The sequence below is a fragment of the Saimiri boliviensis genome, chromosome 4 (genome assembly GCF_048565385.1).
Source record: "Saimiri boliviensis isolate mSaiBol1 chromosome 4, mSaiBol1.pri, whole genome shotgun sequence".
NCBI lineage: Eukaryota > Metazoa > Chordata > Mammalia > Primates > Cebidae > Saimiri > Saimiri boliviensis.
This window is the reverse complement of record NC_133452.1, coordinates 104,359,196-104,375,815: the sequence shown is the minus strand read 5'-3', so window position 1 is coordinate 104,375,815 and position 16,620 is coordinate 104,359,196. Positions and strand designations below refer to the sequence as shown.

The window sequence follows — 16,620 nt, the reverse complement described above, 5'->3', positions numbered from 1 at the left end:
CACTATGATTGCTGACACCACCACCACCACCACCATCAACTACTATGGTGGGCCACGTTGATTTTCAAAACAGTCTCTTGTGAAGAGCTTAAGTACCAAGTGGTACAGTTAAAGCTCATTTAGAAGTGCATTCTGGAGTGGCTATTAGCAATTATGTACAATTTATTTAATCACTGTGCACACCTGGATCTTAAGAACTTAGCCATCTGCTCCCGTAGATGCTGACATTTGGTATTTGAAGCCAGAAGCAGGGGCAAGAGGGTAAGGGTGGAAGCCAACAAGCACTAGATGAAGGAGTTGATAAAACCTTAAGAAAAAAAACAACCATGTTCATTCCACATCTGTGCTACTCCCCCAAGCACAAAACTTTCTGGAACTCCCCAACATGACTGATCACTCCCCCATCATGAGCAGAAAGCCAGAACTATTTAATTTTGCAATGATCCATCTACTGTCTTTGGACTAGGATGTTGGAGTTGCTCAGGGCCAAGTCCGCAGCTCCTTCCCCAGATGACAGTGGAAGACCTGACCCCAAGGAGGGAAGGAAATGCAGGGGCCTCAGTCATGGGGCCTGGCCTTCCAAAAGCAAGTGTGCAGGAAGACATGGTCAGACTCCCCAGTCCAGGGAGGTCCCAAAGGCCTGCCTCAACCTGCCCCAAGTCAAGGCTTAGGCTAGCCAAGGGAAGCAGCAAGCACAGGGTACTCACAGGGCATCTGCAGGCAGTGGTGCAGCACGGAGAGCAGGCAGGGGTAGGCCTCCGTGTACTTCAGCTTTTTGTGGATCAGCTCAAACATCTGGGAAGCACTCTTGGTGTCAATGTGGACCTGGGAGAGAAGAGGGCGCAGTGAATTGGGGGAGGTAGGCAGCAGAGGAAGGCCGCAGGGGAGAGAAGACCCTACTTCTATCCACTACCCGCTTTCTCACAGGAGAGGCTTTCTTCCCCTGCCTCAGGCCCAGGCTTAAAAAGAGAAAGACAAAGAAAAGAAAGAAGGAGATAATCCATTATATAAACTAGAGTTTCAGTCTCGGCACTATTGGCATCTTGAGTCTGATAATTATTTGTTGTAGGGCTGCCCTGTGCATTGTAGGTTGCGTATCAGCACCCCAGCCTCTCCCTGGTAGATGCCAGTGGCACCCTCTCACACAAGTAAAAATGTCTCCAGACATTGCAAATGTCCCCAGGGGGAGAGGAGAGCCAAATCGCCCCTGCTTGACAACTACTGATCCAAACTCAGGGAAGGGGGCAGGGGCACAGGTACAAACCCCAGATCTACGCTTTAGTTGTGTGATGACAGGCAAGCTGCTTATCCCTTCTAACCTCTGTTTCTGTATCTGTAAATCCAGGGCTTTTGTGAAAATATAATGGGATGCACTCAGTGACTGTGAAGCACCACCCAAAAGTAGCTTCCTATTTGGATAGGGATTTTATAATACAATAAAGCAGAGCTGTGTGTTTTCAGGGTTGCTGAGGCTAAAATGAAAATACAATTTAGTTTGCTAAGCATGATCTGGTTACCGATGGGGAGAAGGGACTCAGGAAGTTGCTGGAAGGCAGGGGAAAGTCAGCCCAGGAAAGGTATTTGAGACTAATCACATGCAATAACTTGCTCCCTTTCCTTGAGGGTTTCAGTCTCCTCCAAGGCAGATGCCTTCCTAGGGAAGACTTCCACGGCCGGTATACTACCAAGGCTCTGAAAGTGGAATGTGATGGTTCGTTTGAGGTGTCAACGTTACTGAATTAAGGGATACCCAGGTAGCTGGTAAAGCATTCTTTCTCGGTGTGTCTGAGGGTGTTTCCCAAAAAGACTGGCATTTGAATCAGGAGACTGAGTAAGGAAGATCCCACACCAGCTCCACCACAGCACCAGGCCTGGAGAAATGGCTGTGGGGCCACCTGGAACCCACTACCATACTGCCATCCCTCCACCCTGTGGGCTTCTCACCATCCAATCAGCCTAGGGCCTGGAGAGAACAACAAGGCCAAGGAAAAGTGAATTTTCTCCCCCTCTTCCGGAGCCAGGACACCCTTCTCTTCCTGCCCTTGGACATCAGAGCTGCAGGCTCTCCAGCCTTTGGACTCTAGAATGTGCTCCAGTGGCCCCTGAGTTCTCAGGCCCTTGACCTTGGACTGAGCTATGCTACTGGCCTCACTGCTTCTCCGTGCAATAACTCTGGCCTATCATGGGACTTCTCAGCTTTCATAATTGTGTAAGCCAATCCCCCTAATAAATGCCCTCTCATCTTTCTCTATATATATGTGTATCCTATTGGTTGTGTTTCTACAGAGAACTGTGACTAACCACAGGACCTGACCATGAGGGTACCCACCAGGGAACCAGCCCACACCAGCTCTGCCACGGCACAGGGTCTAGAAAAGTGGCTGTGGGGCCTTTTTTTTTTTTTTACAGCCCCTCAATCACATCTCCCACAGCAAACTCACCTGGAGCTGCTTCAAGTCCCAGAGTTCCAAGAAAGAACGGAGACCTTATTATTTCTTAGACTAAAGCAAGCCCACTGCCCAGCTTCTTTTAGGCCTCCTGCCCCACTTCCTTCAAGCCCCTTGCCAGTTTTCCCCTTCAGCATCGAAGAGCAGTGTCGTAGAGTGACATGGAGCACAAGCTTTGGAATCAGACAGATCTTGGATCTAGTTTTGTGATCCTGGGAAATCCACAAGCAGGGAACCCTGCTACCCTATAGCAATTGCTCCACCTGCCGGCTCCTCACCATGTCAAACCTCCTGGCTAGCTCCAGGTCATCCTCATTCCGGACCATCTCGAAGAAGTCTAAATGTCTAGACAGAATGGGGAGACAGAGAGTAGACGTTACAGCCAGGGACACACCCTTGGTTGAGGGTTACAGCCCCTTCGAGCCCCCCATTGGCTGAATCTGAAAGCTTCATTCAAACAAGATGAAGGCAAAATGGGAAAGAAGCGGCTGTTTGTAGGCCACGCATTGTCTGCCCTTTATAAGATCCCATGACCTTCCTTCAGGGAGGCCAATCCAGGATCCCTTCACCTTAGATTGGGCTTCTATATTGGCACTATTGACATTTTGGGCTTGATTATCCTCAGTTGTAGGAGGCTGACATGTGAGGATGTTTAGCAGCATCTCAGCATCTACCCACTAGATGCCAGCAGCACCCCCTAGTGTGACAACCAAGAATGTAATGTCTCCAGGCAATGCCCAACGTCTCGGGGGGATAAAATCATTCTCAGTCAAGGACAACAGCCCTACATCTATTTTCCCCAGTATTTTCACAGGGTCTCCAAGTCAGCCCTCAAAACTAATATCTCCTCATTTTCTATCCCCATGCACACATCCACTCATTCCCCTCAAAAGGATCCACTCATTCCAACCCAAAAGGATCCATCCTCTCTCCCTTTAAACCCAGTGTAATAAAATAGCCTAACCTAATGGAACAGAACCAGATGGGCCTCACTGGTATCACATGGGAACATAACTGTGCCCTTGGATCAACAAGGGCTTTATAGCAAGCATTTTAGGTGGCATATTTCTTTGTTGAGCAGGAAGGTACTGCTGGACTGTTAGCATTCCTGGCCGCCAACAACCAATACCAGTATTGCCTGCCACCAACCAGTTTGAAAACCAAAAGAACACCCTCACATATTTCCACATGCCACCCATGGGGCAGTCCTGCGATGGTGGAGGACTACTGGGTTCACCTGCCTATAACATCAGAGATGAGACAAGCAGGTCAGCAAAGAGGACAGGCAAGGGCACACCTGCCCCCCACAGAGCTGCTTCTGAATCTCTGGTGGGTATGGCAGCTGGTGTCCAGAGGGAAGGGCAGCCTTCACAGAGGTCTCAGCCATCCCCAACTGAGGCACTGTCCCTCCCAGATGGGTGCTTGCAACTTACTTGTCCAGGATGGCATTTTCATGTTGCCGGAGCTTGTCAATCACAGGCTGTATCCCCAGCATCAGGAATTCATACCGTAGATGTAGGCGGAACTCTAGATTATCCTGGGGGTCACCAAGGGAGGGCCAGAGTCATTGGCAGATCTCAATTTCCACAACATCCCCAGTGGAGCCCTCATCACCACCCCAGCCACAGACTCACCATATCTCCCACAGCAAACTCACCCGGAGCTGCTTCAAGTCCCAGAGTTCCCCAGAATGAAGACCTTATTATTTCTAAGTCTAAAGCAAGCCCACTGCCCAGCTTCTTTTAGGCCTCCTGCCCACTGCCTTCAAGCCCCTTGCCAGTTTTCGTCTTCAGCATCGAAGAGCAGTGTCGTAGAGTGACATGGAGCACCAGCTTTGGAATCCGATAGATCTTGGATCTAGTTTTGTGATCCTGGGAAAGCTTTAGTTTCCCCATTTGTGAAATGGGCATAACATGACTATAATCTACAGGGATGACACTTGTCAGAGTCACCTGATGACGTGTGGTTACCAGCTAATCAGAGCACATGACAGCCATGAAAAGGTGATGGCATCTGAGGGGGGAGACTGTTTCCCCAACCGGCCTTCCCTAACCCAGGGCATAAGGACTAATTGTTTTTTGTTTTTTGTTTTTTGTTTTTTTTTTAAAAAAAAGTATGCTGGCAGAAAAGAGGGGAAAGTAAAGATCATTAAATTGCTCCCTTTGCCCCTTCCGTCCTTCAGGTTAACCTTGACCAGGGCATCTGATCGCCTTCGAATTTGGAATGTTCATCTGATCTGCAAGTTCTTCTACTGTTGCTTTCCGCCCCCACCCCCCGCCCTTGAGACAGCTTCCTCTTGTCACCCAGGCTAGAATGCAATGGCACGATCTCAGCGCACTGCAACCTCCGTCTCCCAGATTCAAGTGATTCTCCTGCCTCAGCCTCTCAAGTAGCTGGGATTACAGATGCCTGCCATCATGCTCGGCTAATTTTTGTATTTATTTATTTATTTTTTTAGTAGAGATGGGGTTTTACCCTGTTGACCAGGCTGACCTCAAACTCCCAACCTCAGGTGATCCACCCGCCTCAGACTCTCAAAGTTCTGGGATCACAGCCATGAGCCCCCAAGCCCTGCCTGTTACTAGTTTTACACTTCAAGAATCCCATTCTGACCCTAAAGGAAGAGAAATCAGAAGGCACACCTAACAGAAGGCACTAGAAGAGCATAACCAGCCAACCAGAAAACAATCCGGAAACAGATCTCTACAAACAAGGGCCCAAACTCACCCTCGTCCCACCCATGATTCCCCACCACCCTGAGCCATCATCAAGCTCTAGATCTGTCCACAATACATAATGCTACCTATGAGGCAACTCCCCAGGAGCCCTCCCAGATTTAACGTCAAAAACAATTATTGGGGAAGCAACACACTTACACACTTTACTCCAGGTCCAGAAAATCAGGGAACAGCAAGGACAAGGAGAAGGCACCTTACCTCTCCAGCTCCAGCATTGAGGACAGCATTGATGAAGGACATGATGGCTGTTTTCAGATTCACTTCATCCCGGTACCGGCCCAAACTTCGGTCTAGCTCATTCAGCAGGGTCTGGGTGGAAATGCAGGGCAGAGAAAGAAGAGAAGGCTGAGTCCCCCATAAATGCGTCCTTTGCACCATAACTCCTGCCGCCTCTGCTACCTAGAATGCCCCATCTGCTCTCTCCACCCAATCAGGTCTGTCCAATGTATTCTGAGCTGCCCCAAACCTCACCTCTGCCTGGAAAAGTCCCTTGCCTCTCCACACCTGTCAGTGCTGCTTCGCTTCCTCTCCACTCAGCCTTCAGGGCTTGGCCTACGTGCTTGAGCAGTGCTCCAGTGCTGCTTTATGATCGTGCTCCAGCCGTTTACAGCTCATGTGTATTCCCTGCCTAGCTCCCTTATGGCATGGACACTTCTTGTATCCCTTTTCCATCTTCTGCAGAGTCAGGACCCAGTTTTTGGCAATAAACCATATACTTTGTAACATCAGTTCATGTCCATATGGACTTACTCTGTGCTAGGCACTGTGCTAAGACACTTCATATTTACTGCTCGTCTCATTGATGCTTTTCTGGGCAGGTCAGGGAAAGAAAAGAGAAGAGCATGGCTGAAGCTCCCAGGGATGGTCCCAGCATCCCACATTAAGGACTGGCCCAAGCATAGCACCTAAAATCTCCATCTCAGCAACTGCACTCAATTCAACCACTCTTGACTGAGCCTCTATCTTGAGCCAGGTGTTGAGGTCAGAGATGTAGAGCCACAAAAATAATGCAGGCCAATATTCCAGCATCCAGGAGCCCAATGACCAGTAAGGAGGACAAGTCCATTTCCCAGCAAACTCATAACTCTTAAGGCTCTGCGTATGTTTTGATGCAAGCCTTCCAGGTCCCAATACTCTTCGCCTGTTACTTTCCAGGGGCTGGCATGCAGCCCACATGACCTTCCTTTTTCCCTAGTTTCCACTAAAAGAATCTTCAGGCTCTCACTCACATGTGACACCCCTGCCCCACCCAGCTGGAATCACGCTTCCAGCCAGGCTCCTCACCTGGAAGCGGGTTCGCTCCGCTGCATACACCTGGTAATGCAGCATGGCCTGTAGTACCTTCTTGTGGCCGCCAGGCACGAGGCAGACAGCACCCAGGATCTCCAGCACAGCCACCTTGGTCTTGCTGTTCTCTGTGCGCAGACTCTGGGCTATGGTACTGATGGCCTCCGGCTGCGCCAGCACATGCGCCCGCCCCTGGGAGTTGTTCATCAATGCTTTGATGCAGCCGATGAGGGAGGTGTGGATGCGGCTCTCACAGGTGGCATGGTCCATGCTCCGGAGAAAGTTTAGCAGACAGGTCAAGCCCTCCAGCTCAATGAAGCGGGTCACAAACCTACAAATCGGAGCCATTAACAAATAAAATAGATTGTATTTGCATAGGATTCTGCACACACTTTGCAAATAGTTACCCCCTTACCTGTGTACCACCATGCACCTGTTCCACCTACAGTAGCCACTTGGTTCATTTGTAGTTTATCTAAAGCACTGAAATCCTATCATCTTCACAAAAGACTTGCATCTTATTTGCATTTTAAATACTGTGCATTTGCATATCATTGTCAGTTGCATAGCTAAAATAGTATGAATGTGAAGGGGATGATCATGATAATTATCAGAACTGTTAAACCTGAACACTACTCTCCAGTGAGGATGGAGAGAGGGCTCCCAGATAGGACGGAACAGTCCTCAAGTCAAAGGGTCAAGCCTAGGGAAGCTACATTTCAAGGGATCCTAAAGAAAATAGAGTTATCTATCTTAAATGTTAGCAAAAAATAAAAAATAAAAATATATTAAAACCCATTTAGTTCAGGGATTCTTAATTTGGAGTCTGTGTTCTGCTGAAGAATCTGTGGATAGCATTCACAGATCCAAGGACTTGGGTGGGAAAAGAAAATTACGTTTTTATTTTTGGTAACTCCTAATTAAAATTTAGCATTTTCCTCAATGATGAATGTAGGCAATAAATGACAGTAGTATTAGCACAATCTGTGACTTTCTCACCCAAAGAAATCACAGCTATTTTCATACCAAATTACAGCTGTTACAGGTATCTCAAAATACCATTTACACTCAACAGTACTTGAAAATTATGATGGTTATCATCAGACTCGCAGCTAGCTCTTGCTATTTAAGATGTAAAGAAGAACAGTTGACTGCTATCTCACTTTTATTATTTGTAGCTGTGTTTTAATTGATTTTTTTTTATCCTGTCTTTCTATTATTCAAAACATTATTTCTGAGAAGCACTCCATAGGTTTCACCTGGGTGCCAGATGTCCATGGCACGTAAACACACGTGTACCCTTGATTTAGCAAAATAATTAATGATCTAAGAAAATTACTATAAATAACATTACTTCTTATCCCAAGTGTATCTGTGTTTGTGTTATTGTACAAATACACCTAGAAAATAAAAGAATGTGCTCTCAAACTAAATTAACACAAGTATTTTTTACTTTTTTCTATTGTATGCTTTTCTGCATTCCATAAAATTTCCACAATGACAATGTGTAACTTTTGTTAACCGAATATTATTAAGGGAAATTACAATAAATTGGGGTAGGAAACAAATCTGGAAACTTCCCCTCAACTCCTTTATTTCCTGACCACCTCATCCTTTCCTCTATCCCGTCCCCATTGCAGAACCTCATCCCTACCAGAATGTCAAGAGACAATTAAGATGCTCCCATTCTTCTTGAGGCTGTTTCTAGTCTCCTGGGGAAAGAGCTCAGCTCAGACAACATATATACCCCCACCCAATATGGCTAGCTCTTTGTGGGGCAAGGAGCTCTTGATTGTTTGCTCATTTCCATGGTGTATAATACTCCTAGCACAGCCAATTTCAAGCTACTGATGTGACGTCATTGAACATAGAGTTGGGAAAAGATGCATATTTCATAGTGTTTCCACCATGCACATACGATGCATATAAACTCAAAAGTATACATTATATAGTAAAATGCAGAACAAGAATTAGGTAGTTTGGGATTGAAGAGTTTCAAGTATTACCTTTGTTTTGAGATAACTTATTGCATCTTAAATTTATATAACTGAAATTTTAATCATAGCTATGTTTAACAACCAGCTTACAAAATTGTTGAAAATTTGACAGTCAGCTCTTGCCAGCTGTTACAAGCCAGTTCCAGCACACCATAGGGCAGACCCAGATACAGAGAGGCTCACTTTGCGCCCCACACGTTGTGGCCTGGGAATGGAAAGGAGTCCTCCTATGGCTCCAGGACTTCCACCTACTTTTCCATGCCTGCCTTGCTCCCATTCTAGATGGCAAATCCCATCCAGAGACACCACCACCCCCTAGTGGTTGGAGTACTTCTCTACCCACACATCCTTCCTTTCCTGGATGGGACAGTTACCCTGCCCCTTATTCTCAGACTCTTTCTTATGCACCTTGTCCATTTGGTCACCCTCCTATTCTATCCCCTCACCAAAAATAAATCAATAAATTTTAAAAAGCACTTGCCCTTGACTCCTCTTAAGAGAGCTCCTCAGGTCCTGATGTTTATCCCACTTTCCCACGTTTCTGTCCCCTCCTCCCAAGCCCTTGCAGCCTCCCGGGAGAGGAGCAGGGGCTGGGAAGTCAAGTGAGGTCAAGCAGAGTTGGCCAGGAGGACCAGCATGGGAGCAGAACACCGTACAAGGCATTGGGAAGAACAAGGAAACCAACTGTGAAGGGACTCGGCGGAAGCAAGAGGGGGAAACTGAGTCACCTCATAGGCTGCGTCCGGAGAGCCGTCTTCAGGTCTTCTACAACTTGGTTCCTCATCTCAGTCTCCTCCTCATCAAATGCGTACAGACTCTGCATCTGAGGGCCAGCAAGTAGAAGCGGGCAGAGGTCTTACTGAGCTGCCTATCTCCCAACCCCCTGCACTCCAGCCCGGGTGTGACACAGAGGCCATACTCCCTCAGAAAGGGTGAGGCCTCGGAATGGTTTACTGAGACAGGGTGTCGGCCCCTGAGAAGACCTAGGTTCTGGGCTGGGACTTCACTTTCCTCATCTGTGAAATGGTGAGAATTACTGGCCCAGTTTATTTCCACAGTTTGTGTGATGCCCAAATGGATTTTACTATGTTTAAATGGTTGTGGGGACTCTGAGATTGCACAGAGTGGGGGTGGATTACAATAAAATTTCATGAAGAACTGGAAAGCTGCCGAACTCCAGTGAGTGGGCAGTGGGGTGCTGAGGAACAGGCAAAGGCAGTTCGGTGTGTGTTGCGGGAAGTGCTGCGGGGATCACTCTTTGCCATAGCCTATCCAGGTAGGGGCAGGGCAGGAAAGGGGTGGCCACTCACCGCAGCCATGGAGTTGATACGGTCGATGTAGTAGTCAGGCCAGCTGGTCGCCAGCTTGTTGGGGTCCTCCTGCTCCTGAAACAAGAAAAAGGACAGCATGGACCAACAGGCAAGACAGGCCCGTGGCCTGAGAGCCCGAGCTTCATTCAATATCAGCAGAGGGATTCATTTCCCAGCTCTGCCCACGTGGGTTAGCTTGGAGGAAGTTACAAACCCTCCAAGGCTTCTGTTACTCCCTTGAGGAAATATGGATGATGAACACAAACTCTCACGACTGGCCAATGGCGTGGGCAGAAACTACGCAGGTGTGTGTGCTTTCAGTGAGCAACATGCACGATTTTTTAAACATTCCTTTCTCTTGTTCTATTTGCTCAGCTCATATTTAATAAAATATAATTTTCTGGCTGTTGAAATCTAATTCAAATTTGTGTTTATTTTTATACCTCTTTTTACTTCGTTTTCTGATAATCTCATTCTCATATTTCACAAAAGCATTGATCTGTGACGGTTTGGAAATTTAAAAACTTAAGTCTTTCAGGTAGTTCTAGAACTCTAATAGAAAACACTTGGCACATACTATGTGGCACTCACTAAATAATAACTTTGGAAAAAAATAGAGAAATTTCCAAGGCCTTGGGTTTTGGAAAGACTCAGGAGACCCTCTTAGGCCTGTGATTTAATTCCTGGCAAACTCCTGAATGAGGGCCACGTGCATCTGACAGGCAGAGCTCAGACGCGAGGACTTCTGGCCCATTGCTCAGCCCTCAAGAAAGAGGCTCAACTCTTCCCCAGGTATGGGCAAGAATGATGGGAATTAAAGAAATATTAATGTTGACAGAAAATCCAGCCTTCTCCAGCCAAATGGATCTGCTTCTGGGCCTCACACTCGTCCTGCTCATTCCTGTTACCGGGCCCCAGGTCACTTTGGAGGCTCCTCCCCATCTGCTTTCTCCACTCCCCTGCTTCCAAATCGGCATGACAACTTCACCTCCTCCCAACCCTCCCTGACAAACCACCTCTCTGCCAGCCCTCAGCTGGCCCTGCAGCTCTCAGCTCCAACTGCTTGATCTTTTCTATTTGGTTTCACAGAATACAAATTTTAGACCAGTAGAAAAGCTGCTTTGTTTGGGTCTTTATGACTTCACATGGTTACATGTGTTAAATTCTCCATGACTGAAGGCCAAACATTCTGTCTTCTGCCTTGGAGAGGGGAATCAGCACCAAAAACAACTGCGTCAGCAACACATCCTTTCCGGCACTTGCTGGCTCGTCATTTATCCACGCCGTATGCACTGAATGGGCGCCTACTAGATGCCAGTCGCTGCACTGAGCTCTGAAAGGACTGAGTAAAAGAGTTACGGTTTCTGTCTTCCATGTAACAGTCCAGTGCCAGAGAAAGAGTGGTAAAAACCTTGGGCTGCTCTACCATACAGCATTTACCAACCTTTCTCTGGCATCTATCTGTGTTGGATGTGATGCACCCAACACAGAAGGCTGTAAGGGATGGGGCGTAGAGGCTACAGAGGAAATGCCACACGGGAAGGTGGAAGCGTGTGTGGGGAAATTGCCAATTTGGCTTGGAAGGCAGTGAGAGATGCCCTTGTATTTTAATAATTTTTTTTTAAGCTGTAGAAGAGACCAACTTAAGGGAACTCCATAGTAAATCAATTTGGAAAATGGAGAATCATGAGAAGATATGATTAATTACTCCAGAAATGTCTTTCCTTCCTTCTTTCTATGATTTGAGCTTTTTTAAGACCTGCTTTTCTCACAATGAGATGCATAAACACACTGTTATATTCTGCAGGTGCTTAATAAGTGTGCACTATGCGTACCAGACAATGGCTTATAATGTGTGCAGCCCACGCCTTTTGTCACAGGTCCTCAGCCCCTAGCACTATTCTCCCCTTCAGTCTCGGGTTCTGGCAATGGGCAGCCACTTGCCATAACTAACTGGGAGGGCTATGAATAAGTCTTGCCTCTCTGGGCCTTCTTGGCCTCATCTATAGAATAAAGAATGAGACTGCTTTGACACTTCATTGTTTCCCAGGTTCCTGCAACTGTGAAATGGTATATATTTGAATCCTCCAATGTTATAAGGTCGGTCTGGCTCCGTGTGGAGCTGTGGGGATGGGATAAATGTCTTGAGCAGAAAGAGTAAGAGAAGAGCTGGGCACAAGAGCACACACGAGACATAGCTCAGACTCCGCCCAGACCTTCCTGTCTCCTCCCAGGAGGGAGGGAGCTTGAGCCTCCGGCGTGGGAACAGCCAGGCTCTGGTCCCCAAACCCCAAAGCAGTGTAAGAGGGTAAAAGAACAAGCTGGGACCCAAGTGTAAGAAACGGGAGGGTGAAGGGGAGGGGACGAAAGTGGGCCATGAAAAGCAAAATTCAAGAGTAAAAGAAACAGAAAGCCTAACATAGAAAGGGGGCAACAGAGAGACAGAGACAGAGGCAAGCCGAAGAAACACAGAGATGGAGATGGCAGAGAAAAGAACGCACAGCCACTGGGAAGGCAGAAGGGAGATGATCAAGTCCAATTAAGCCCAACTGGAGCCCAGCACACCTCTTTCTAGGGAGGACCATTGCAGGAGGCTCACAACATCTTTTAATGAGCAAGAAGAGGGAGGATATGATAAAGAGAACAAGGACTGATGTGTAAGCCCTAACCTGGGACAGGGTGGAGGCTAAAGATCAAAAGAGGACAGTCCTGCCCCACAAACTGAGTTCTTATAGCAAAGCTGCTCCAGGTATGGTCGGGCCTGCCCACCCTCCACGAGGGAGTCTAGACTCTGCTGCTTTGTCTCTCTCCCAGCCAGCCTGTCCTGGAATTCGGCAGGTTCTGCTTCAGGGGTTTTTGAAAAAGAGAATCTGATTTCTCTGAGTGTAAGCTCCAAGAGAGCAGAATTTCCTTTTTCTGTTTTATTCACCGCTGTTCCTCCAACACCTAGAACAGTGCTGGCAGTAATAAACATTAGGTGAATGCATGAGCAGGTCAGGCACCAAGAGCCATGGACCCATGCCATGGACCCTGAGATGCCGTGGGAGCAGTCAGAGAGGGCACCTTCTTCTTGCTGCAGTAGATCTGCCATTTCTTCTCAGGGGGCAGGGCAAACATAGCCTCCCGGTTTTTGTCAGTGAGGTCCAATTCATCCTGCAAAGACAGTAAGAAAAAATGTCTGACACTTGGGATGGTTGACATTAAAATAGCCCTTCAGGAAATTACAATTCCCCTAAATCAGTCCCTCAGCCTATCTTCCCCACAAAGAGCATCAAATATATGATAAGGCATTTCTTTTCCTATGAGAAACACAGCCCCATCCCCTCGCCTCAACCAACCCTGTATGTCTTCTATTGCACTCCCTTCCTGCCCACCCCCAACCTTGTCTCTGCAAATCCACCCTCCTGCTCCAGGTCACCCCGTTCCCTGCCCATCTCCTGCACTGCTTTGCTAGCTCCTGATCCTCTTGCCCTGAGGTTCTTGTCTTGCATCCTCTGTCATTCTTAAGCTTGTGAACACCATAATACAAAGCCTAACAAAGAAGGGAGTGGTCTGCCAATCCAGTTCTGCCTCTCTCAGATTCTTGCCCCAGGCTTCAGGTCTACCTGCCCTTCGAATCTTTCCCCTAGAAATTCTCTGGCTCCCCCAGCCTCAGCATGGGCCCTAGCACAGGCTGGAGAGAGCTGGTGAGGACAAGGGGCTGATCAGAGCAGGATGGGCGAGCCGTGCCCAGGGCAGCACCGCTCCGCTTCCAAGGGAGGTAGTGCCTGCTGGAGGCAGCCCCTCCCCCTGCAGGACCACCAGGAGAACGCACGGGGCTCCATCAGGCTAGTCCAAACTTTCCAAGGCGTGAACTGGAAGTTTATGAGGTCATATTTGGGGTAACTCTACAGGTATTTTGGGGTGAATTTAAAGGTTTTGGTATGCTAGGTGGCCCCTGAAAAGCTCTCTTTTTGAAGCTGCTGCTTCTATCATTCACGAGCAATGACAGGGCCCATCAAAGGACCAGTTAATAGGCCATGGAGAACACAGCGTGCTTTTTTTAAAAATCAAAAGCAAAACTTGCATTAAGCATAAATTAAGCACAACAAAGCATATTACTAACATTCATATTTTCAAATATCATAAACAGTGAAAACAATATCTAAGGAAGTATACTGGTCTTAAATTTTGGTATCTGTAATCTTTTCCCTATACTTTTACTCAAGGGACAATATTAAGACTTTCTTCTCTCACCTAGATCAGAACTGCCTAATAGAAAGATAACATGGGCCACATATATTTTTAAAATTTTCTAGTTATGTTAAAAAATTTAAAGGAAATGGGTGAAGTCAATTTTAATAGTACATTTTATTTAAACCAGTAAATCTCAAATATAATCATTTAAACACATCATCAGGTAGAAAATTAATAATGAGATATTTCACATTCCTTTTTTCAAATTAAGTCTTCAAAATCTGGTGTGCATTTTACAGTCACAGTTCATCTCAACTTAGATGAGCCAGTAGCCCCATGTGGCCAGGGACTGCCATTTGGACAGCACAGATGAGGATTATTCAAAATAATACCCATCAGTTCACCTGCCTCTGAAACTAAAGACTCTTGCAGATTTCATCCCAAACACAAGTTCTTCCCTAGAACTGCTCTCTATATATCCCAGGAAGTTCTTTGTCAAAATTCCCAGAACCCAGTTTGAGGTTTCTTTTCCACGATCAAAATTAGACATAAAAGAAAAAGGAGAGTTACGTGCACCTTTTGTTTCCCAGCACGAACTCTGCACCTCCTCAACCTCTGTGCCTTTGCTTACACCGTGAGTCCTACACCTGGACGGGCCTCCGCACCCACTCATGCCAAGGACCTGGTCTAATTACTATGGCACAGTGTTGGCCTCCTCCTGCAAGCCTTCAGTAGACCTTCCCAGGTCAGAATAACCTCTCCCTTCCTGAACTACAGTGCAGTTCCATGCGAGCTTGCATTTGGGTCATCAACACACGTGTCTTTTCCCCAGTGGTCTCTATCTCTCTAAATCAATGGTAGTTTGGCTCAGCCCAGGCTGCATATGACTGACTGCTGATTCTCACTCCTTATTAAACCTCACTTCTTTTGTTTCTTCAGCAACCACCCTCCTGACCAGTCTCTCCTGTCTCACCCTATGTTCCTGCATGGGCTTCCTTGATGACCTATCCTCTGTCCTACCTTTAAATGTTGAAGTTCCTCAGGGCACCATCCTCCCTCATCTGTTCCCCAAGACTCAGTTATTATCTCAAACTCTCTCAAACCTGCACTCCTAGGCCAACGGTTTCCTGAGCTCCAGACCCTGGGGCCCTATTGTCTCCTGTATGTCTCTGCTCTGATGTACTTACATAGTGTTACTATGTACCAGGCACTGTTCTAAGCATGTAATGTTCATTTATGTACAGCTTATAACGACTCATTTTACAGATAAGGAAACTGATGCACAGAACAAATGTGTGAATTGAATTCATCATCCCAGCCCCATAAACTTGAATCTCCTCCATTATATCTTCACGTTTAGGGCCCCAGCATCCATCTAACACTTCATGTCAGAAACCAGGGTGCTCTTTGATTCCTACTCACTCTTTGATTCTACTAAGTCCCATTATCTTTTCTCCTAAATAGCTCTTGAATCTGTCCATTTCTCTTTATTCTCATTGCTAATACTTTATTCTAAGGCGCCATTCTCTCTAACCTGTAGAATTGGGAGGCGAGAGCCTCCACATGGTCAACCCAGAACCCTTCTTTAGCAGAGTACCTTGCATGGTCTTTTAGAAAAGCAGATTGGATCACCTGAAATCCCTGCTTAATATCTTCCATGGCTTTCCACTGCCCTTAGGGTTTAATCTAAAAACTTCAGTTCTTCTGGTCTTCATTGTGTACCCCAAAAGGACCCAGAGACTTTCTGACTTGAGACTCACATATGCTGTGTCTTCTGCAGAAGACCCTCTGTCACTGTCCTAAACCCCATTCAATTATCTAATCATCTCAATGGAAATGTCACTGCTCACAGAGGTCACTGTAACTTCTCCCAGTCAAGAATATAGCTCCCTGCTAGACACTCCCATGCCCTCATCCTGAAATGCTCCATGTCCCAGCACTCATCACACTTTTCTCAATATCAGTCTTCCCTGCTAGGCTTTCACGTTCTTGGAGGCAAGGGAGTGTCTGATGGCTCATCACTACATCACTAGGACCCCCATACAGCCCAGCCCACGAAAGTCTCTCCAAGAAATACTGTTCACTTGTTTGAGAGATACCTGATGTCATTCTTCTTGCAGGCAAGACTTGTCTGACTCACCCTTGTTCTTGCTAAAGTGCATGCAAGGGTCCCTGCCCACTGAAGATACTCAGTAAATATCTAATGAATGAAAGAGCCAAAAAAAAAAAAAAAAAAAAAAAAAAAAAAGGAACACGGCCCATCATGTCCTTCTTTCAAAACTCACTCTACTCAAGAAAACATCCCTGACTAACACTAATCGGGCTCCAGATGTGATTCTATGCTAGCAAACACTTTGTCCCCCACCACCTGTCCCATCCAGAGGAAAGCTAAAAATCAGGAAACAATGAGTTTTCCTAATGTGATGAGGAAGCTGGACAACATCTAACCTGCATAATCTCATCTTACAGTGACTCTGCTACTTAAAGAGCTGGATTGGCTTGACCAGGTATATCTATTAGCAAATACAAGTAGAAACCCACATTCCAACCACACGGCATTGTTTCTTCACTGGCTTACTAATGGCCCACTGCAGAACAAGTGACCAAGAGCTAACGGTAGATGGGCTTGTACTTATGGCTCTTTACCAGGCCTGGGACCTCCCTT

General features: G+C 46.8%; 1 protein-coding gene across 9 annotated transcripts in view; it reads right to left on the bottom strand.

Annotated features, from left to right (window-relative positions):
* Positions 1-16,620, bottom strand: part of DAAM2 (dishevelled associated activator of morphogenesis 2) — a 115,315-nt gene that overhangs the window by 30,984 nt on the left and 67,711 nt on the right. For all 9 annotated transcript variants that reach the window (XM_074398010.1, XM_010334129.3, XM_039466295.2 and 6 more), the window contains 8 exons: positions 12,843-12,932; positions 9,780-9,854; positions 9,198-9,292; positions 6,470-6,803; positions 5,384-5,494; positions 3,881-3,984; positions 2,726-2,792; positions 708-825 (listed from right to left, as the gene is read on the bottom strand). In XM_074398010.1, coding sequence (XP_074254111.1) covers positions 708-825; positions 2,726-2,792; positions 3,881-3,984; positions 5,384-5,494; positions 6,470-6,803; positions 9,198-9,292; positions 9,780-9,854; positions 12,843-12,932 — 994 coding nt within the window. The remainder of the gene's footprint in view (positions 1-707; positions 826-2,725; positions 2,793-3,880; positions 3,985-5,383; positions 5,495-6,469; positions 6,804-9,197; positions 9,293-9,779; positions 9,855-12,842; positions 12,933-16,620) is intronic.